Source organism: Peromyscus eremicus, chromosome 1 (genome assembly GCF_949786415.1).
Source record: "Peromyscus eremicus chromosome 1, PerEre_H2_v1, whole genome shotgun sequence".
NCBI lineage: Eukaryota > Metazoa > Chordata > Mammalia > Rodentia > Cricetidae > Peromyscus > Peromyscus eremicus.
This window is the reverse complement of record NC_081416.1, coordinates 83,294,128-83,315,865: the sequence shown is the minus strand read 5'-3', so window position 1 is coordinate 83,315,865 and position 21,738 is coordinate 83,294,128. Positions and strand designations below refer to the sequence as shown.

The window sequence follows — 21,738 nt, the reverse complement described above, 5'->3', positions numbered from 1 at the left end:
CCCTGATCGTCCAGTTGGGCCTTACTTTGGAATCACAGCCACAGCTTCCTAAAGTCTCCTGAACTGCATAGGCCACCAAGCAAGCAAGCCAGGGAGAAGAGTCCATGAGCTAACCTCAAGGGCACTGTTATCTCCAAAAGACCTCCCTGGGGACCAGCACTCGGGTAGGGAGTGGCAGGCTGGCTCAGACCCCCCTCATATAAGCCAACATCAGCCTGGCACACCAGCTGTGAATTCTTTTCTGTCCTGCCCCCGCTGGATGAAACAGTTTCCTAGCCACGCTTCTCTGAATGAGCCTAAGACTATTGGCAGTTAGCTCTGATTTAGTTTGCAGGACGATTCCGTGTTTGTGTGTGTGTGGCAGGATAGGGGAGGGCGGTCACTGTTAGCTTTCCAGTTCATCTGTATGTCACATTTACACGAAATCCCCAGATTTCCTGGCTTCCAGGTGGCCTGTCTCAGCCATGGTTATTGACTTCGCCCTCAAGAAAGACACAGCCAGGGAATAAAATCGGTAAGAGAGATTCTTATTCTCTGGAACTTAAGGTCTTTCACCAGTGGTGTCTTCCTGTGTGAGATGGCGGAGCAGTTGGGATCTGGAATAACATAAGGACAAGTACTGAGAATTCTGCAAAGTCAACATTAAAAACTGATGCATCAATCTCCCTTGCTTTTACCTGTGGGGGCTGGGGGACTGAGTTATCCCCAGAAATGTACTGGAGGTTCCTGTCACCCACCCTCAGGGCCATACTCCTCACTCAGAAACTCGGTGCTTTAAGAAGTGACGAGGACAGCATTAATTGCCTTGGGCATGCTAGACAAGAGTCCTACCATTGAACTTCACCCCAAGACCCTACAGTAGCCGCCTGGTAAATCTTCTGTTTCCTTTTCTGCACTGGCCTTGAAGGAACCAAGAGGACTTCAGAATGATGGACAGGTTGTGTTGATTACAACGCATGGGCTGGCCCCTCTGAGGACTAGTGGTCACAGTAAAGTCAGGCTTTTCTTGGCCCCAGGACAAAGAAACAGCCCAGGAGGTGGTAAGGGGATTTAAGAACACAAATCTGTGTTTCTTTTTGTTTTACCGCTTGTTCAAAGCAAAGAGAACCAGATACTAGCAGAGCTTTCACAGGCCAGAAAAACCAAAATTCCCTCCCTCAAGGACTGAAGACTGTCCCTGGTGGTCTATTAAAAAGGAAAGGAAGAAAACAAAAGCTCAGGTTGAATTATGGAATTGGCACAAAATGAAGAATGGAAATCAAATGTGTCCATGTGAACTGGCTCATGCACGGTTTCTGAGACGCACAGAGCTATGTCTGGAAGGAGATGTAGGAATGAGCGCCTCTTTGGATTTTGCTGGAATGAAACAGTCATTCCAACAGAGGCAAAAAGCAAAAGGTGACACTTTCTGCTGCGGGTCTGTTTGGCGACAGGTAAGTACAGCTGCTCTGGTGTTTGAGGGAAACAATTTCAATTTCCTAGGATGTCTCTTAGGGAGTTGGGGTGGGGGGGGACCCAGTGCCCAGCCCGGGGGTACTGGATGGAGTAGGGACCAGGGGGCTTAAGCTAGGGCAGATGTCAACAAAGACGAGAGCATCCTCATAGGAAGAAGCTTTTCCTTAGTCATCTTCCTGGGAGAGGGTTGGGGCACCGTACTCAAGAAAGAAAACCCACCAGGTAAAGAGCCCGAAGCAGTAGGTAGGCATCTACAGATGGCTTTCTGAGTGTGGGCGGGTTTGTCTTATGTGAAGAAAGGTGGTCGAGGGGGCCAGACAAAGATAGAAGGCATGCATGCATGGAGCTGCAGTGGGCAGCCCAGAGAAGCAGCCTCCAGGTACACCCAGCCGAAGCTGCCCCACACTGGACGCTCTCAGGCCTCCTGCCCAGACATCATATTTTGATACTTACAGTCCCGCCATTGAGTACGACAGCCATCTCGGTCGGCTGATACACATTGCTTCTGAACGGTGCGCTGGGCCGGCTTCCCAGGCCGCTGGGTTTCTTTCCCAGGCTGCCACCGGATCTTTTCCCCAAGCTTCCGTTGGAAAAGCCTGCTGCTGATCGAGCTGAGGAAGGGGTTTCCAGGATGACAACATGGGGGGGGGGGGAGGGGAGGATGGGGAGAGAGTGAAGGGGGAGGGAAACAGAGGGAGAAAGGTGGGAGGGAGAGAATTTTGTTTTTTTCTGCAACAACCAGCTCCTCCCCTCTGGGCACCTCTATCCACCCACCGCAGTGGCTCCTCCCCTTTGTCACAAGCCTGACTCAAAACAGAAGTCACAAAGGGGCTTTGTTCTCCAGCCTCAGGAGGGTTGGGAACTTTATGAGTCCTGCTCTCCCCAAACAGCTCCAGCCAGGCTGGGTGGAAGTCACCTCTGGGCTGTGAGGTCTCTTTTGCACATATGTACAGTCTGTATGCACCATATCAGTTAAAAGCAGTCCCTATTTCTGGATGCTGCAGAGCTGGGGGACTGCTAAAAACATAGGACAGTGATTGCCACCATTGGAAAATGACCCTCAAATGACCCCAAGATAGGAATAAAGAATCTGAAGCAATGATAGCAAAAAGAGTTAGTTCTCTATCTCTAAAGCAGGTGCAGGATGTTTCTGAGTTGCCATCCTTCTTAAAGACAGCATCTAAGGTAGCCCAGGCTAGCTTCAGACTCATTCTGAAGTCAAGGATGGTCTTGAACTCCTGAACCTCCTGATGCCACATGCCAAGTGCTGGGGTCCACATCCAGCTAGTTAGTGTACTCCATGTCTGTGTGTGTGTGTGTGTGTGTGTGTGTGTGTGTGTGTGTGCGCTTATGCACGCACACACATTTGAGCAGGTATCCTCAGAGGCCAAAGAAGGTGTTGGAGGTTATGAGCTACCCCATGTGGGTACTGGGAAGTGGACTCATCCTCTAGGAGAGCATCAACTCTCTTCTTAACTATACTCCAGCCCGTGCCTTGTTTTTTTTTTTGAGACAGTGTCTCACTGCCTAGGCTGGCTGGCCAGGGAGTCCCAGAGATCCACCTGTTTCCACCTCCCCAGTTCTGGGATGACAAGCGAGCATCACACAGTGGCTTTGGGGATAAAGCCCAAATCTCCATGCGTGTACAGCAAGTACTTTACCAACTACGTCACCTCCACAGCCCCAGGTGCTGGCACTTCTACCAAATTAAGCTTCCCCCTTTTAAACAAAGAAAAACCAACTTGAAAAGCCATGAAGAACCTCATGTATGCTTCTGAGTGAAAGCCAGCCCGTGAGGGCTTCTCACACCATGTCAATGACAGAAAGTGAAAGCTGTTATGGTGATCAGGGGCTGCGTGGGGAGGAATGGATAGGAGGGCAAGAGGACCGTTTCAGGATAGTGAAACCATCGGTGTGAGACTACAAGGTGGATACAGGTCACAGTGCATTTGTCAAAACTCACCAAATGATGCATTCTAATTAAAATGTGGTCTTTGGCTCAGTGGCAGAGCCCTTGTTTAATACCCCTGAGGCCTAGGCTCTATCCTCTGCATCCCCACACGTGGATGGAAATCTTTTTTTTTTTTTTTGAGACAGGGTTTCTCTGTGTAGTTTTGGTGCCTGTCCTGGCTCTCGCTCTGTAGACCAGGCTGGCCTCGAACTCACAGAGATCCACCTGGCCCTGCCTCCCAAGTGCTGGGATTAAAGGGGTGCGGTACCACCGCCCGGCTATGGATGGAAATCTTCAGGGCAACATGACATCTGCAGTTTCACTGAAAGTGCTAATGTTGCTTGGCTAGAGAAAGGCTTTACTTAAAAGTCTTCCCCGAGGAAATGCAGCAAGACAGCTTGGGAGCTGTACAACCTATTTGGGGCAAGAGTCAGACAGAAGTACCATAGAGCCAGGTGCCATGAGAAGTGACATAGAAAGGGTCAGTCAGTTTTCATGGTGTCGCAGATGCTATTGTTTCCTTTACAACAGATAAAGGTTAAGTACCACGGCCAAGGTCACAGAGCTGGCAGAGCCCACACTGGAAGCCTGGCAGAGACAGGCTGCTCCTAACCACGACACCAGGTCCAGATGCTCTGTCAGCCATTACGGTTGATTCGAAGCAAGCAAGCTGTGTCCGGTGACCTTAGGATAGCTCATCCTAAACTGGACAAAAGAAACCGAGTCCTAGAGAGACTCAGGGAACCTTTCTCGCTTCAGCATCTCCAAGGCTTGAGCAGTTGCTTGTGCTCAGTGAGGGCATGTGCCTGCCAGGGGAGCAGCGGAACGGGGGGATAGTTAGACACGAACTTTTGCTAGTGGCAGTTCCTACTCCACGAGAGGGAGGAGAAGCCGCTTGCTTCCCTGGAGGGGCAGAGCCCAGTCCAGGTGGGGGACTCCACTCCAACAGACCCTCTTCAGAGAAACCGAAGCTCCCTCCACTCTCCTGCTACCCATGGTCCCAAGGGCACCCCACTGCACAAGCTATTAGTGGTTTTGTGCACCTTTGGCATTCTGGGTCCCTCAGAATGGGCTCCAGGGTCCAGCCTGTGACAGGCCTGACCAATCAGGGCATTCCATCTCTGTGAACACACTGGTTCAGGGAAGGACATTCAGAGCCAATCAGAAATAACTCTGGGATTTTCTCAAGCCTTCTGGAAAAATTTTTTCCCCCTGGGATTCCTGGCAAGGTCAGAGCTACTGGGGACTGTGATGCCTCCACCAAGAGATGGGGAGGAGTCGAGTTTAGTCCTTACTTGAGTTGTTTTTTTTTTTTTTTTTTAATCTAGCCCTTCCTGAAGCCTGCTACCTCGGGCATTTGGGATTTTCATTTATTTGTTTGACTAATTTAGCATTCAAATTCTATTTTTACAAATTTAAAATAAATTAAAAAAAATTGCTAGTAACCAATCTCAGAGGCCTTTGACTAATATCAGAGCTGATCCTATGCAACTCACAGCAGAGGTGAAGAACAGGCAGTGTTATTCCTAAGTGGGTATGTGGAGGTGTAAGCTCACTGGTCAAACGCCAACTCTTTCTGATGCAGGCCCTGCAAGTGAGGTCAAGTTAGCCACGCCTTCCCCCACCCTTCACTGAGAGTCTCCAGCAGTAAACAAAATGTCTAAGAAGTCTCTGGCTTTAATAAGACCTTAGAGCTCAGGGTCCCTAACAAAAGAGGGAACACATGTGCCTTTGAAAGGTGCATGTTTCGTATGCCTTGTTAGCACTCTCTAAGATGTGATCTGAAGTGTGACATCTCCGGGTGTATTTGAATCTCTTAGCACTTACCTCATGCCTCATTGGTACTAATGAGCACAGTTCAGCTACGTTTATCTACATGGAGGTCTCTCTGATGGAAGGAAATATTGGGAGAAAGACCACCGCAGCTTCCCAGAGCCACAGTGCAGCCTGGAGAACACGCCTTCCATCTCATGACACCTCAGGGGACCAACAGTCAAGAGAAGAGAGCCCAAGAGGTTGGCCAGAAGTTCCCAGCACAGGAGGACATGACCATTTCAGCTCCTGGGCACTGGCCACTCAGAGGGTAAGGCCCCTCATGGTGCCGGGTTCCTAAAATACAAACTGGCCGAAGTCAGCTTGAAAGGTGCCAACAGCTGCTCCTACTGTGGCAAAGGAGCGTGCCCAGATGGTCCTTGGCCAGCAAAGCAAGAGTTTCTAGAATAAAGGCCAGCCCAGCCAGGATATGCTCTGTGTGAGCTTTGTCTTGAGGACTGCCCTACCTGGTCTCAAGTGATTTTATTGGATCTATATTTTTGATAGTCTAAAAGTTGCGGGGGGGGGGGGGGGGGGAGAAGAGGAAGAGGAGGAGGAGAGGAAGAGGAGGAGGTGGAGGAGGAGGAAGAGGAGGAGGTGGAGCTAATAAGGGCTGCTAGAGACGGAGCTCACTCACCCAGCATGCACTAGGCTGAGTCCCATCTTCAGCACTACAAGCAGGCAAACAAGAACAACTTATCTTAAAAAAAAAAAAAAAAAAAAAAAAAAAGTCTGACAACACCCAAGGTTGCTGAAGATTTAGGGAGAGTCTTGCAATGCAAACACAGAGTGGGCACTCAGCCTGCCTTTCTGGGGTGCTATCTGGCATGGCGTGCCAAGATTTAAAATGCAGATTATTTGACTCATATCTAGGACATCTTTTGCAAGGAGCTAGTGGACCAAAAAGCAGAAAGATGAATGGATAAGAGTGCTTACTGCAGCGCTGTTTATCAAGGGACGCCTGAGGCGGGCAGAGCAGCCAGAGGACCAAAAAGTAAATGCTGGTGCCTGCTGGAAAATTCCACAGCATTCCCAGGCTATGGGAATCTTCATCTACTGACCCCAGAAAGGCCTCCATCACACTGACTTAAACCACAAGGCAGGCCAGCCCCTGGACCCAGGGTTTCCACCCAGTAACACCTTACGATCACCTGGAGAGCTAAAAAGTTATACAGATCCCAGACTCAGACTTAATTGGGGGTGCAGGGCGGAGGCAGAGCAGGTGTTTTTCCTTAGCAGCCCAAGTGGTTCTGATGGGTAGATGGGTGAAGGACCACCCTGCCTTAGTGCAGTTCTGTTCCACTTTTGTTTTGGAGACAGGGTAGTACTTAGCCCCTTCACACCTCAGTGTCCAAACAGATCTCATGGGCTCTTGTATGAATTTAGGGGAGCCAATAAAATGCTCAGAATGGCACTTGTTGTATTTTTTTGGTTACTATTTGTAGCTTTGTTTTGTTGGGAGTTGTGTGTCTTGGTGTGTATCCCAGGCTAGCTCTGACCTTACTCTCCTCCTGCCCCTCCTCTATCAGTAAGTCTTGGGGTAACAGGCAAGTGCTGTCACATCTATTGTTACTTTTAAAACACTACTGCTTGGTTGTTTCTGACCTTCCAGTTTTACTGCAAGGAAATCAAACATTCCATTCGATCACTGGTTCTTAACCGCCCCCGCCTCGCCCCGGGGTGGGGGGCACAGGTACTGTCAGAATCAGACAGAGCGATGGGCCAATTCCCCAGGAGACACAGCAGTATGCAACTACTTCCGTTTGTCCCCTCTACTTCCAAGGTCCACGGGAGTTCAGGGCCTCAGAGAGGCCCTGCAGGAGAAGCTGGCAAGAACAGGGGTTGCTGCCAGCACCCCAGGACTGGCCAGGCCCCTCCTCTGCCACCACAGCCCCTTGAAGAGGTCTCTAGGTTTCCCAAGGTGACCTCTAGCATGACTACACCTTCTCCTGCCCCCCAGTTGGACTGACACTGAATCCCTAGCAACATCTCCACAGACACAGGCACCTGGCCTAGAACTTTATGTAAGAAGAGAGTAACTTGGATTACGGCCACACTGGGACTTTTCCACCTGTCCAGAGAGGGGCTGCTGGCATCCCTCCTACACATGAGTCTGGCCAGGGGTCAGGGGCGCAAAGGAAGCCGACTACATCTAGGTATGACAACAGTATGAGTGGCTGTAGAGGAAGCGAGGGCTCCACATGCTTCCCCGCCTCCAGGGGAGGAGCAGGCTGCACCCCGGGCTTCCACACGTAACCTCGCCAGGCTGTGTAAAGGGACCAGCTCCTGAGCATGGCTCACACTTGTACCTGGCAACCGGGCAGATGTTGCTAATGAGAAATGTTGCTACATTTCAGTCTGCCATGGCCCACGTTCCAGCTGTAAGTCCTCAGGAAATGCCATTCTCTGGAGCCTCAGCTTACACCTATTCATCCTGAAGGAGACGTAAGGGGGCTGACTTTATAGATAGTGCGGGCTAACATGTGACCACGTCAGGTGATCAAGCCTCACCAGGACTGGGATTCACTATTACTGATGGGCCCCTGAGGCATCTTTGGAAAACTGAGAAAGGTCACTTATTTAAGCTCCAGTGTGGGATCCAGTTTCCTTTAAGCAGTCCTAAGGGGTACCTGTCCAACATCAACAGCAAGGCCTTTGGGGTGCCAGTAACCACATTCTCCTCCATCATACTGTGAACGCACCCCTGAGCAGAACCAGGTAGTCTCTGTCACCCGGATGTCACCCCAATTGCCATCAAATTTGCTTTCTCTGTCTCATCCCAGAGGAGCTTGTGAACATTTAGCCAAGTAATAGTGATGTTGGTGATGGTAGAGGGAAGTTAAGAGTGGATGGATGCCAAGCCTTCTGTCCTGGTGAGCCAGTTCTGGGGTTCATTCTACATACATCTTCAGAAGGTCTCTGCAGGACTGAGCCTGGCTGGCCGTAGCAGAGACAAGCTTATAAATGCAACTATTTTGGCAACCTGCCTCTGAGCTCTCCTTTCGGGAACCACCGCTCAAGTGAACCCCTATCCCTGAGTGTCTGAGACTCCCCTTTCAAGAGACCCCAGCCAAGACCCACAAGCTCCATGCTCAGTGCCACCAGGGTCTGGTCCCCACTGTGTTACTTTCTGTAACACCTCTACACAGTATGCCCTCCCATTATTTTTATTTTACAGATTAGGAAAACCGAGGCTCAGAGAGGCCGTGTAATCTACCGAAAGTTGCAGCGCAAGGAGTGGGAGAGGCATGGTTTGAACATGGACATTTGACTTTGGGATCTGATTTGAACACTGCTGATGACCAAGGTGGAGGAGGCCAGGAGCACTGTCATGGTGGCCTGCATCCATCTAGCAGCGCATGGCATAGGCTGCAAATTCAAATGCCTACCAGAGCTAGGGAATGGCTAGGTGATCAGCCGGGAGTGACAGAGAGTGCGGAAAGCAGAAATTGTATTCCCAGATAAGGGCAGGCAAAAGTGTGTGTGTGGGGTGTGTGTGTGTGTGTGTGTGTGTGTGTGCGCGCGCGCGCGCGCGCGCAAGAAGCCTGGCCTTCCAGTGCCCCCTGACTCAAGTGAGATCCAAAATCCTGCAGCCATGTAGGAAGCCTGGCTCAGCATTGTTAGACCCAGTACACATGCTTTTTTTTCCGGTTTGTTTTGGTTTTTGTGTGTATGCTGCTGGGCCTGTGAATGCCAGGTAAATACTCTATCATGGAGCTTCCCACAACTTTTAAAGGCCAGGAACCTGGATGATTGTTGTGGTGGTGGTAAATTGTGGTGTGTGTGTGTGTGTGTGTGTGTGTGTGTGTGTGTGTATGTATGTGAATAGGCAAGAGGTCAACCTCAGACACCATCTCTTGTTTTGGAGATACTAGGGTCTAGGACTCACAGATCAGGTCTGCCTGCCTCTACTTCCTCAACAGTGGAATTATAATAAGATGTGCCTTTTTTCTGAGTTCTAGAGAGTGAACTAACTCAATCCTCTTGCTTGCCCTGGCAACACTTTACCAACTGAGCCACCTCCCCGGCCCTGCCCCTTGGGTTTTTATAACAAATTAGTTGGCAATTGGCATGAGGAGAAGGATACACGAAAACAGCTCTGAGCCCGTGTTAGCACGGGGGGCCGCTCATGATGGCGGATTCTATTGCTGGGTCTGGGAGCACCTGCCCCTGCTGCTCTTTCAGGGACCGTCCCAGGCCCAGCAGTGGCCACTTTACCTGCATTGTGTTCGTCCATTGAGAAGGCCTTGTTCTCCATGTAGGCCCGAGGCAGGTGCATGTCCTCCTCAAATGCCGTCTCCCGCATCCTGGGCTGTGAAGTGTCGAAGTAGTTGGGTGGGTTCTCCTGCAGGGGCGGGAGAAGGGTGCAGTGGATCTCGGGAATGGCGTAGAAGATGACGAAAACCCAGCCACTGGCTGCCAGCGTAATGGCCAAGGTGGGGTCGCTCCAGGCATCTCCCTGCTTCATGCTCGAGTTGCCGAAGAGGTACATGGTCATCCAAACCACCCAGATGAACACCGAGAGGAAGGCAGTGATGAGGATGAAGGCCCCGTTCACCTTCCACCGACTGAACTTGCCACACAGCGTGAAGAGGGACTGCGCCAGGGTGATGACCAGCAGCACCATGTCATAGATGAGCGCCATCACAAAATCCATGGGCTCATAGGCGCAGGCTGGCTTCGTGTCACGCAGCACGGTCAGCACCAGCCACTCGGTGGCAATGATGACCTGCACTAGCATCAGGCACAGCGCCAGGCTCACCAGCTGCCAGCCGGCTGGGCTTGTGCCCTGGCACACCAGCCTCCGCACCCGCCATGCCTGGCTCAGCAGACAGGAAAAGCAGAGCGCGAAGAGGACACCCCAGAGGAAGCGGCGGATGGAGCAGATTGTCTCGTCCATCCGGATGATGAAGGCGAACGTCAGCCCAAAGAGGCCCAGGGTCCCCAGCAGGAAGAGGAAGTGGAGGCACACGGGCCTCCTCTTTTCTTTGTCCTTGATGAAGGGCAGTCTCACCAGGAGGATGAGCATCAGGAGCAGTGTGATCAGGGCCCCCGCCCCGGCCACTGCCTCCACCACGATGCCCCAGATGGCGTCCAGGTCGCACAGGGACACGTACTGAGGAAGAAGGTCCAGCCCACAGCCCCGGGACGTGCTGGCGTTCTCCGAAGCGACCGAGGCAATCACCAGGAGCAGGGGCAAGGGGAACACTTGATGGGTTCTCATCTTTCTCTCTGACACCAGGGACGTTCTAGAAAACGGGGACAATTAAGGGAGAACCATCAATCCATTGTAAGGCCTTACTTTCCTGAAGACTTGCCTCTTTTCAAACCTGGTAGCCTTCAAGGCTACCTCAGGCCCTTGAGATAACAGCACTCTGGCTTTCTCCAGGCACTGAGGTCCCTCTCCAGGCACTCTGCCACCTGCTTGAACCCTGACCCAGATTAGTAGCCATGAGCCACACTATCAGCAGTGGCTGGAGGACCAGTGAGATGGAGACTCACCTTCTCTCTCTACCCCGTTGTAGTCTGTAAATCTGGTCTCTTCCGAAGTAAGGGAACGAGAGACGTTTTAAAGGGATAGCCACCGGCCAGGTGCTCCGACAGCCCTTATCTTCTCCTTTAATCCGCAAAGGCTAATGGGGAATATTTACTGACCACTCACTCCAGACCCAAACTGGGCTCAGCCAGTCCTCATAATGCCCTATGAAGCTGCAGGCTCTATTGTGACCTCCATTTTCAGGTGATAAAACAGGGTCTTCAAGGCTGTGACACTCACCCCAGGTCACACAACCACACTCCAGGAAGCCACCCCTCTTAGCAGAGGGAAAAGCCTCCCAGCCTTACACCTGTGGTACATTCTGTGGTCCCAGCTAAGTCTGCTGCACCCATAGATTCAACCAAGCTCGGATGAAGAATAATCGAGAAAAAGATTCTGTCTGTCCTGAACATGTGCAGTTTCCTGTTGTTACCTAGACATTACAAAGCAAGTGTTGACTTTGTATTAGGTATTGTAAGTGACCTAAAGTCCACAGGCATGGGCATAGGCTATGTGTGACTACTGTGCGTTTCATAGAAGGGCCTGGAACGTCAGCTGGATGCTGGCACCAAGGCTGCTGGTATCCAAGGGAATCTTGGAGCACATCCTGCAGATGTGCCTGTATACCCAGAAGGAGCTTTTCCATGCTCTGTCTCCCCCACACACCCCATCTTCCCCCTGAAGAGGTCTTGAAGCTCCATTCTCTCCAACTCACCTTTTGTCCCTGTCCTGGGAGGCCGGAGAGTTCAACCTGCCACACTCTCTTCCGTGTGTTCTCGATGCTCAATGACAGTCCTGACCCAGTCCCTCCTCCCCTGCTAGGACACACCCCTATTCTTTTAATTTTCTTTGTCTACTTTTCTAGTTGAACCTAGGGCCTCATACATGCTAAGCAGCTGTTGGGCTACATCCCTGACCCCTTTAAATTATTTTTTATTTAAATTTTGAGGTAGAGTTACACTACCTTACTCCAGCTGGATTTGAACTCACTACAGCCCAGGCAGGGCTTGCACTGGTGACCTTCCTGCCTCAGCCTCTTGAGCAGCAGGATGTGTAGGCCAATGTTACTAGGCCTGGCCCTGCAGAGACGCTGCCACCCCATCCCCTACCCCCGGCTCTTCTCCAGAGCCGTCAGCTCAGACTGGGCCAAGGTCAGAGCAGCTCCCACAGGCAGGGGCTTGTGGGCTGAGCTCTAATCAAGCCTGTCATTATTTTTTGTCTACTTTGTTTCTTTTCTCCTTCCCTTTCTCCTCTCCTCCCTTCTTGTTTTCGTCTGGGGCCACAGGCATAGAGGCAGAGACAGCATCTTTTACTCATTAGTAGACCCAGCTTTCCCAACCTTAAGACACATGAGGCATCCGGGACAGGTCTTTTTTTTTTTTTTTTTTTTGTCCTTGAGATGTCCTATGCATTGTAGGATGCCTCTCATCAACCCGGCTTCTATACACTGCCAAATATCTCCTGGGCGAGGGGCACAAATCCCCCCACAAAGGATTGCTGGTGAAGATGCCGGTGTTAGCACACAGCACCTGGTACAAGGCAGGCACTTAGGAAATCCCCACAGAACAAGCCTTATACCCAGACGGCCCTTTATCGCACGGACACCAGCTTCCTTGCTTTTGAAAGAGGCTGGACCTTCAAGAAGCCAGTCTGCACAGCTGTGCCCCAAGCTCATTACTAGTCATATTAAGCTAGTTTGGGGGTTTTAATTCCACCTATGTGTAGGTCTGTAACCAGCCACCTTCCCCACAGCACAAGGCCCGGCATCCCTGGGGTTTCCGTTAAGTAAATGCAGTATTGACCACCTCTCTCTCTTCCTCTGCTTTAGAGATCCCTTGCACATCTTGGGTCCCTTCTTGGCCTCCAGGCCATCGACTGCATAAATAATTGATGTTGTAGAAAGTGGCTGGTGGTGTGGGGTGGTCTGCTGTGTTTACACAGAGAAGGCATGCTACAAACAGAAGGTACTTGGGAAGAGGGGCTCCTTAAACAAGACCCCCCCACTCAGGTAAATACAGGGGTGGGGATACACCCCAGATATTGACCATCAGCTTGTAGTCTAGTCGTAATAGTGCCATGGAGGCTTCCTCAGGGACTCCGTGTGCAGCTATTTATTTAACTGTGTCCTGTACACTGACCACTTGAACTCCAACCAATTAAAATACTTCTCTCTTGATGTTTCTAAACTGTGCTGGATGGCTCGGCCGGTCAAGGTGCTTGCTGCCCATGCCGCCAAGCCTGACCACCTTAGATCTCTGGGACCCACGGGGTCGAAAGAACCAGCCAACCCCTGCAAGTTTTGTGTGTGCTGCACATGTGCACACCCCAGGAACATGGCCACAGGGTGCAATTTGGAGAGACATCGTTCCGAAGAGAACCACTTATCAAGGCTGGGAAACACGCTATGAACCAAAATTTGAGAACTAGATGGGACGGAACAAGCTGTCATTGGTCCATAACAAGGTGGAGGGTCTCCAGAGCAAATATCCCTTTTAAGAATTTCCATTGAAAGAAAACCCCATTAGGAGACGTCTCGGCAACACACCCCAGGCAATCTCTCTAGTTTATAGCCAATCCCATCTTCCCTTGGGAGTGAGGAAATACTGTTTGGGAAGATGCTTCTGGAAGCTGGATCAATGCCCCTCCCCCCCATCTCTCACCTATACACCCTTTGACTGATGGTTCTCAACCAGGGGCAATTTTGGATGTCAAGGGAAACTGGCAAGGGAAACAGTGGGCATCTGTTGAATAGAGACAATGTGAACAGCAGTCTCCACCAAACAGAATGATGCAGGCCAGTAAGTCCACAGTACCAAGGCTGAGGAAGGCTGGTTTTAGATATCAAAGTCAGAACTGATGAGAGTCACTGGGAAACCCACCAGGTCTTGGTTGGGCCTATCCCTCACCACCCTTGCTTAGAAGAACTTGGATGTTTTTAAGTGTGTCCAGCCACTCTTTCTGGCGAAGCTCCTCCTTCCGCGCCTGGCTGTAGATCGAGACTTGGTTTCTCAGTTCTTCTTGCTTGCTTCCTGTCTCTCCTGTCTACCACAACTTGAAATGGATAGCATCAAGATGGCACCCACATTTCTGAAATTGTGCAGTATTCTTGTGGTACACGGCCAGGACTGTCGTTTCTGCTTCCTTTCTGACCCAGGAAATGCCCTTTTTTCCTTCAAAGGCAGCTCTGAGTTTTGTCATAAGAGCTGCTTCTCTCATTTCTGGAAAGAGCTCCCAATTTCCTTTTAGAGAGTTACCTTTAGCCCTAGCTCGCAGCTGGGGGTCTGGTATGAGTTAAGTGGGAAATGTCCGTGGCTGCTGGAGGTATTTTAAAGATCAAGGGGTCTTTAGGAGGTGGGGCTTGGTGAGTGGAAGTAGGTACCTTTGATAGTTGATGGCCTGGCTTTTAGATATCACAGCAGAGTCCTGGTCTATGGCCACTGCCACGCCATCCCTGCCATGATGAAGTCTCAAAAACCACAAAGCAAAATGTTCCTTTCATCTCTTTGCTTTGATCAGTTATTTTGTGTCAAGCAATGTATCTGTATGGTTACTACCAGCTCGACAGACTCTTGACTCCCGTAGGAGACAAGGCCCTGGACATGACTATAAGGGATTATCTGGATTAGGTTAACTGAGGTGCTCAGCCCCATACTAAAAGGAGGCCACTCTGTTCAGTAGGCTGGGGTCCTAGACTGTCTAAGGAAAAAGTGACCTAAGCAGCAGCATGCATCTCCCTCTGCTTCCTGACTGGATTCCGTGTGACCAGCTGCCTCAAGATCCTCCAGCCTTGACTACTCTGCCTTGATGGATCGGCCCCTCCAACTGTGACCTGAGGTAAACCCCTTCTCCTGTCTTCCTCAGGGTCTATTCTCACAGCAACAGGAACAGTAATTAAAACTGGAGCTAATGCAGCCCCAGCTTAGGCTTGGCCAATCTGGACCCTGTCCTACTCTGTGGCTGAACTGATTGGTTCACAAACAGGCACGTGGTCTGAAATAGAGCAGTGAATCAGCAGGAGGGTTTGTCATGAACTGGCAGGATATCTTCTCTTTGTGATGGAACTGGTAAGTTCGAAGGTTAGAGTCTTTCCATGGAGAGGACAGATCTCTCTCCCATGGAGAACCTGTCTGAGGGTAAGGCTGACCCAGAGCATCAGCTGGGGGATGGGCTTGAGTCCCAGTCCACTGAAAGGCAGGCAGTTGGATTCACCCATGCCTGGTACCAGCAACCAATTTAACTACGTAGTTTGAATGAAACTCACTTGACCTGGGTTTCTGTCACTTGCCACCAAGTTCTCAAAAACCTAGGAGGAATGGCCCCTTCTTGACCCATATCTAGGCATACAGATGAAACTAAGCATGGCCAGACATGGAAGGAGAGAGTTCAGTTGTCTCAAGCTGGTCACTACTGGCTCTAATATGAGGTGCAGCCACCCAGTTCCACAGAACTATGTACAGGATGAGAAGAAGGGGTTCCACCAAAGCCAAGGACACTGGCTCATCCAGTCTTCCCAGGGGGTCCTATTTCTGTCAATCCACAATGACAGTAACTGCTCTCAGGCTCCCTGACACACAGCCAAGGACCTGCCAGACGGAGCTAGATGGGGTGGTATGGGCTGTAATCCTGGCATTTGGGAGGTTGGGGCTAGAGGATCATAGCCAGCCAGGGCTAGATACAGTAATTTCTAGTCCGGCCTGAGCTACCACTGGGAAGCCTTAATTCAAAACCAAATAAACAGACGGAATCTACAGAACAGTCCTGGAGGCAAGCGCCGAGGCTGTCCCCATCTCACAGGAGATAATGCTGTGCGGAACAGGGAGTGGAGCTGCTTGGCCAAGGTCACATTGCTGCCAGGAGAGCGGAGCCTGAGGCAAACAAGTGTCTTATTGTTGCTGGGCTTTCCATAGATCAGAACGTGTACAAGAGTCACTGGTGACTTTTGCTGGATGATTTATCTCCAAGAGGTCCTCCCTGCCCCCACTCTACACTACGCCAGTACTTTTGACCCCTGACTGCTGTACGGGTCGTGTGTGTGTGTGTGTGTGTGTGTGTGTGTGTGTGTGTGTGTGTGTAATGTTGTCCTCTCCCAAGCAGATACCCCCCTGGCCGGGGGTTGACTTAGGATGTCTTCCTCTAGCACTGTTCACATTTTTGGAGACGGGGCTTCTCACATAACCTGGATCTCACTGAGTCCATCCCACTAGACTGTCTGCCCAGAAAGCCTCTGGGAATCTGCTTGGGTTAGAGATGTGCATGGCCACAGGGATCCGAACTCAGGTCCTCATGCTTGCACTTTACCCTCTAGCCCTTATTTATTTTTTGGGTCTGTTCCTCTCCACCCACCATCACCCCAGGCCCTCATCTGTTTTGTTCTGGTCTTCAGTCGCTGAGTGAGTGAAACTTGCCGTACAAGCTCTAACTCTCACGTGGCCCATAAAGGTGCATGCCAGTGTTTTCTTCTAGGAAAGAGGGTCTGAGAGGCTTTACTCAAAGTTTGATTCTTGGTCTGTCCCAGCCCCGCAGGCCACACTCAGACACAGAAGTCTGGGTGAGTGAGGAAACACAGAGCAGGAGCCCCAGGCAGGCACTACCCCATCCGTCTAAAAGGCCCCTTGTCAGGTAAGCCCCACCCTGCTCAACTGGCCACCTGCTGCCTACCACCTCCATCCTTAGGTGGAACAATACCACATTAGAGAGGTTCTGAGGCAGCCTCAAGGCAGGGCTGTCTGGGATGGATGAATCCATGGCAACAAACCCATGGGGTGAGGTCAGCGGCTCCTCAAAAGAAGTAAAGGATAAATGGGAATGAATGCACAAGCCTCGGCTCACATACTAATTACCTTTGCTGCCAGCCAGGCGCTCAGAAATGTGACTCAACTCCAATGTTCTTAAATACACTGCAAAACAACTCCCCCCCCCCACACACACACCATAAACACCACACATGCATACACCATACCACACACACCACACATACACCACACCATACACGTACCACCTCATTCCACATATTTACAACACACACACACACACACACACACACACACACACACACACACACACACAGGCTGTCTACAGAGGAGCCGGAAGCCCCCAGCAGGTGGAGAAACATTCCCCTCCACTGTCCTGAGTGTTGGCCCTGCAGAGACTGATGAGGACTCCGTGGGACTCTGTGAGCAGGGTAGCAAGACTGTTCTAGCCCAAGCCTCGCCAGAGTCAGACTCCCCAGTTTCAAATCCTACCCTGGGGCTGAAGAGTAGTCCAGTATGCACATGCCTGTGGGTCCCACCCCCCAGCATTGTCCAAATCAATAAATAATAAAAGTCCCTCCCCCAGACCACTTGTTAGCACACTATGACTCTGAGCTACTGACTTAACTTTTCTTGCCTCAGTTTCTTCATTTGCAAAGTGAGGGTAATAACAGCACCCACATCACTGGGTTGTAGTGAGGACCGAGATAACTATTGGAATGGTGGTATTCACCTGTAACTCCAGCATTTGAGAAGCCGAGGAAGGAGGATCTCAAGTTTGAGCTCAGTCTCAAACAAAACAGGAGGTGGAAGCTGTGGAGTGGCCAAGTATGTAAAGTGTTTGCCCAGCCCGCACGAAGACCAAAGATGCACACACACCCCATATGTACATACAGCCATCAGCAAACGTGAATGCACACTCTCGTGCACACACACAGGGATATGCACTAGCATACACACATGAACATACACACAAACGCACGCATACATACACAAAGGGTAACTATAGGGTGCAGGACACCAGCTAATGTAGAGAAATTTAAAAGATTGGTAAATGTTCCCCTGTCTGCAGGGGTAAATTCTTCCACGGATTTCCTAGGAGGGGCTGTTGCCATGGAGATGAAATCATGAGGGGGCTCTCCCATCTGTTTATCTACTACCACTGGCTCCCAGCCTCTCCCATCACATGCCGAAGCCAACAGGTCCTTGAGGTGGTGGGAAGGAGACAGGTCTTCGGACGGGAACCGGAGCCCTGAGTGTGAGCCTCACTGTTAAGGTTGAACCAGGCCAGTGACCCTAAGCAGCCACCGCTATTAAGCAGTCAGAGCCAAAGCTGCTGGAGACCACACACCGGGCCTTCTCCTGGGGGGTACGATCCTTTCCCTCTGGTCCCCCCATGGGGATGGAAAAACAAAATGTCCCAAACTGCCCTGAAACTCTTCTGAACGGCCTCCCCTCAGCCCTGTGGCTAGCAGCAAGGTTCCAAAGAGATCATTCTTCCAGCTACACCAGGCATGCAGGAGAGCAGCATATGGGGGGGGGGGGACACAAAATGAGCAGGTGTGTGTGTATGGGGGTAGGGGGCCTCCCAGCCCCAACATTCGTCATAGCTCTGTACGCAGCTGAATACCTGCCACAGTTTCCGCTCTCCTCAGACTCCAAGAGCTCAACACTAGTAACATTGGTGTTACTTGACTCTGCGATCCGTAGTCTCCTTTGTAAGGCAGAGATGGTTGTGCTGCTTGCATGAGGTCCACGTGGAAAGCCCTTGCACAGAGGAAGCAAGGGGTGCTCGCTCAAGACTCCCATTGTCCTGTTGGGACCGTGAAGGCACTGAGGTCAAGCCGCCAGGCCACTGGCTTCATGGAATCTACAGACCACGCTGGGAATCCATTTTTTCCAGCCCCTGACCCCAGGCCTTTCCACTGTACCCCAGTCCTGGCCCCAGGTCTGGCAGAAGTCCAGACTGCGGCTGGAAGCCAGTCTCTCTCCCCAGCACTTCACTGTCCCAGCCCACTCCGCTGGAGCCAGGTGTGTTTCCTGGAAGCTTGGCTGCTTTAAACCGTCATAAGGTTTCCTGACATTAAACTCTTTCCCAGACCCAAACTGTCTCTGCCTCCCTCTGATAGCTTTTCCAAGTTAGAGTGTCATCATTTTCATTACCCTGTGCTGACTAGACACTGTCTTTGGGGCCCTCAACTTTACAGACCCTTCTTAGGTTAGTCACTTAGTACAGCAAGAACACCAGCGCCTGAGCCATGAATATGCAAAGCAGCTGCGAGCGAGCCTGTAAATAAAAGCAATCATTTAAATGCAAATTGCAGCCTAGGCTGCCTGAACCTCAGTGCTAGGCTCCTTCTCTGGGTGCAGTTCTGAGGCGAGAGCGTGACTAAGTTGGGATCCCCAGCTGGCTCAATGCCGAAAGGCTACAGAGGTCTTGGACCCTGGGTGGAGGCTCCCTAGCGGAGATAAGAACTGTCTAGAAGTGGGAGGTGGATCTTTAAAACCTCAAGCCATTCCTCCAATTAGCTCACAGGGCTCTCTGGGGCTCAAGGCAGTGAGTGCCCCAGGCTGGATCCATAGCGGGGACTCCCTGCACCACAGCTGCCCTACAGCGGAAGGAAAAGAGCTGCTGTCTGTCGCCTTGTGGAGGTCAAGGGAGCTTTTAAAAATCACACCCCGTGGCCTCCTGCTGAGAACCCTTCAAGGATTCAGTGGCCCCTAGCAGAATACATTCTAAATGTCTTTCTATGGCTCCAAAGACCAGGATCTGTCTAGCGCCTCTGGTCCCCTTTTGCCTATCCCCAAATCCGCCCCCAAACACACTGACTACAATGGTCTTTGTGTCTCTTCCTCCAAGCTTATTCCCATCTCCAAGCTTCTGCAGCCTGGATGCCCTTTGCCCCCAAATCGCCCTATAAGTGGAGCCCCCCCCCCCTTTGCTGGAGTCCACTCAAAAATGTCATTCCCCAGATGTCTCCTCACGCACCACAAGCCGGGCTCACTTTATTTTCCAGGCAGCCCTGTCCCAGCAGGTGTTGTATGAGGTGGTATTTATTTGCTCCATTAGCGTTTCTTCATCCACTTCTCTGCAGTTGCCCCCCCTCCCGCCCCGATCTGGATCTATTCATTTTATACAAGGATTTCCGCAGCCCTCGGTTCTGTGTCCACTACATGTATTGAAAAACAAACAAACAAACAAGCCCAGTAAAGATTTAGAGTCTGTCTTTGTAAACAAAGCCCTTTTCTTGCTGCCCGGGCCCCAAACTGCAACTCCTTCCCCTCCCATCTTTCCCCTTTCCAACTCAGCTGGCCCTTTTCAGACGCAGAAGCGAAGGGATCAGGGAAACAATGTTCACAGTCGAGATAGAAAACTAGCCGGGAGGAGGATTTCCAACCAACAGATGCCAATTTGCATTCTATTTACATGCTATTTGCATGCAGTTTAACTCCAAGTGTGGTTATTCCCAAAGCCCCGAGAGCCCACCAAAGAAACTTAGGAAATAACATTCTGAAGTGCTGCTGTGTGTGGAGCGTGCTTAGACTCTCCCGCATTCTCTGGTCTTTGTGGGGGACCCCCAGAGCTTTCTGGACGCTGCTCAGGTGCCCCCACCCTGGCGCAGTCGGGCGGCCGATGCGGCGCGTGTGCTGGGGCCCCAGGAGGGGACGATGGTGCCCGCCACACTCCCGGGGCCTTTGTCCCTGTTCCAAAGAGCCGCCCCCTTGGCGAACAAGAGAAGGGGGGAACTGGCTAGGCCTGGGTCTGACGGAGCAAGAACAGGGGGACGAGCCCTCTGTTCTGGGGCGTCCTCTGGGGCAAGGTCGGTGGGCCGATCCAAAGCTGTTTAACCAGCTACCGCCCGCTATGGCGGGGTGCGGGCTCCACGTCTGAGCTTGCCTCTCCCACCCGGTCCTCGAAATGTGCGGGGCCCTTGTGGGGCTTTGAGCCCTAGTCCACCAGAAAGAGGGGGCGCTGCACCGGGTAGTCCTTACCCTTAGCTTGGCTGCCTTCCCCAGAGGTCCAAGTGCCCTCGCCTGGGACAGAAATCCTTCCCCTTAACCGTATGCAGCCGCCCCTGGACTTCCAGCCCACTGTTTGTCCCCCAGCCTTAGATTTCCTCCCTGTGGTGCCCATCCTCTTGCCCCTTTTTCCAAGAGTGCGCGGCCACTGCGGGCTGCAAGCTGGGTCCCCCAGACCCTGCGGCAGGTGAGGTTGCACGTCCCCAAAGGCTAGCCCTTTCCCCAGGCCAGGTCTGCGTAGTTCATGGCCAGCACCCCTGACCCCCTCCCTGCCTGGCCCCTGGAACCTGCCTGCGACGCCCCTCACAGGGGTCACTAGCACAGGGCCGGACTCCCCTTTTACTCCTAGCTGCCTGTCGTCTGTAGTCACCCCAGATCCTAGGCTCTCTTTCTGGTCCATGGACATCCGCCCCCCCCCCCCCCCCCGCCCCAGATAAAGGTCCCAAAACCCTTACTCTCAGTCAGCCCTCTGAGGCTCCTCTCCCACCGCACTGTGGCACCCCTCACCCGAACCCCACAGCCTCCCTTGCAGATGCATCCCGAGGAGGGAGAACAGAAAAAGCACAAGCCTCGGATCCCCTCCCGATCTTCACAAGCCCACGGCGGGAAAAGTTTCTGGGGTCCCTGCGGCGCCCTCCCCGCGCCCGCGCTGGCTGGCACTCACCGACCCTCGCGGCCCCGCAGCGCCGACGCTCCTGCTGGCCCTGGGCCCGAGTCACATCTCTGCAGCGCGCCCGCGGCCCCCGCTCCGCGCACGCCCGCCAGTCGAGCCCGCCTCACTGCATCGTCCTTTCCAGCCGCGGCAGCGCGAGGCGCCCCCTGGCCCGGCCCGCGCTGCAGCAGCCGAGGCCCCGCCCCTCTGTTAGGCCCCGCCCCAGCAGGCCCCGCCCCGGCAGGGTCTGCGGCTTGCTCAGCCCGGAGGACCAGCGTCAGGCAGCCGGCAATCCCATGTGCCTGGCTTGTTCTGAGAGCTGAGACCCATTCCACTTCCAAACCTCCAGTGTCGAAGACATCTCCTCCCTGTTAACAGTCCAGACGCACAGTTTGCCCAGGCTGATCTGTTTGCAGAAACATCCTCAGCCACATACAACGCAATATTCCCACGGGGGTCTTAGAGGGGCACTTGCCACACATATCGGAAGAGAGTCCTGGACTCAAATTCTCAGAGACTGCACGCGTTCCAAAGTCACCAAAGCCTCGGTATGATGAACCTC

At 52.1% G+C, this 21,738-nt stretch overlaps 1 protein-coding gene across 2 annotated transcripts; it reads right to left on the bottom strand.

The window, feature by feature from the left end:
• Nucleotides 1-506: 506 nt before the first annotated feature.
• Gprc5b (G protein-coupled receptor class C group 5 member B) lies at nt 507-21,355 on the bottom strand. Of its 2 annotated transcripts, none has more exons than XM_059268126.1 (4): nt 21,189-21,355; nt 9,437-10,467; nt 1,909-2,066; nt 507-596 (listed from the first exon to the last, which is right to left on the bottom strand). In XM_059268126.1, exons 2-4 carry the CDS (start codon nt 10,440-10,442, stop codon nt 552-554), a joined length of 1,209 nt encoding a protein of 402 aa, XP_059124109.1. In that variant the 5' UTR covers nt 10,443-10,467; nt 21,189-21,355; the 3' UTR covers nt 507-551. The 2 variants fall into 2 exon arrangements, with proteins under 2 accessions (XP_059124109.1, XP_059124100.1); XM_059268117.1 differs by lacking the exon at nt 21,189-21,355 and adding an exon at nt 10,721-10,899.
• Between the last annotated feature and the right edge of the window lie 383 nt (nt 21,356-21,738).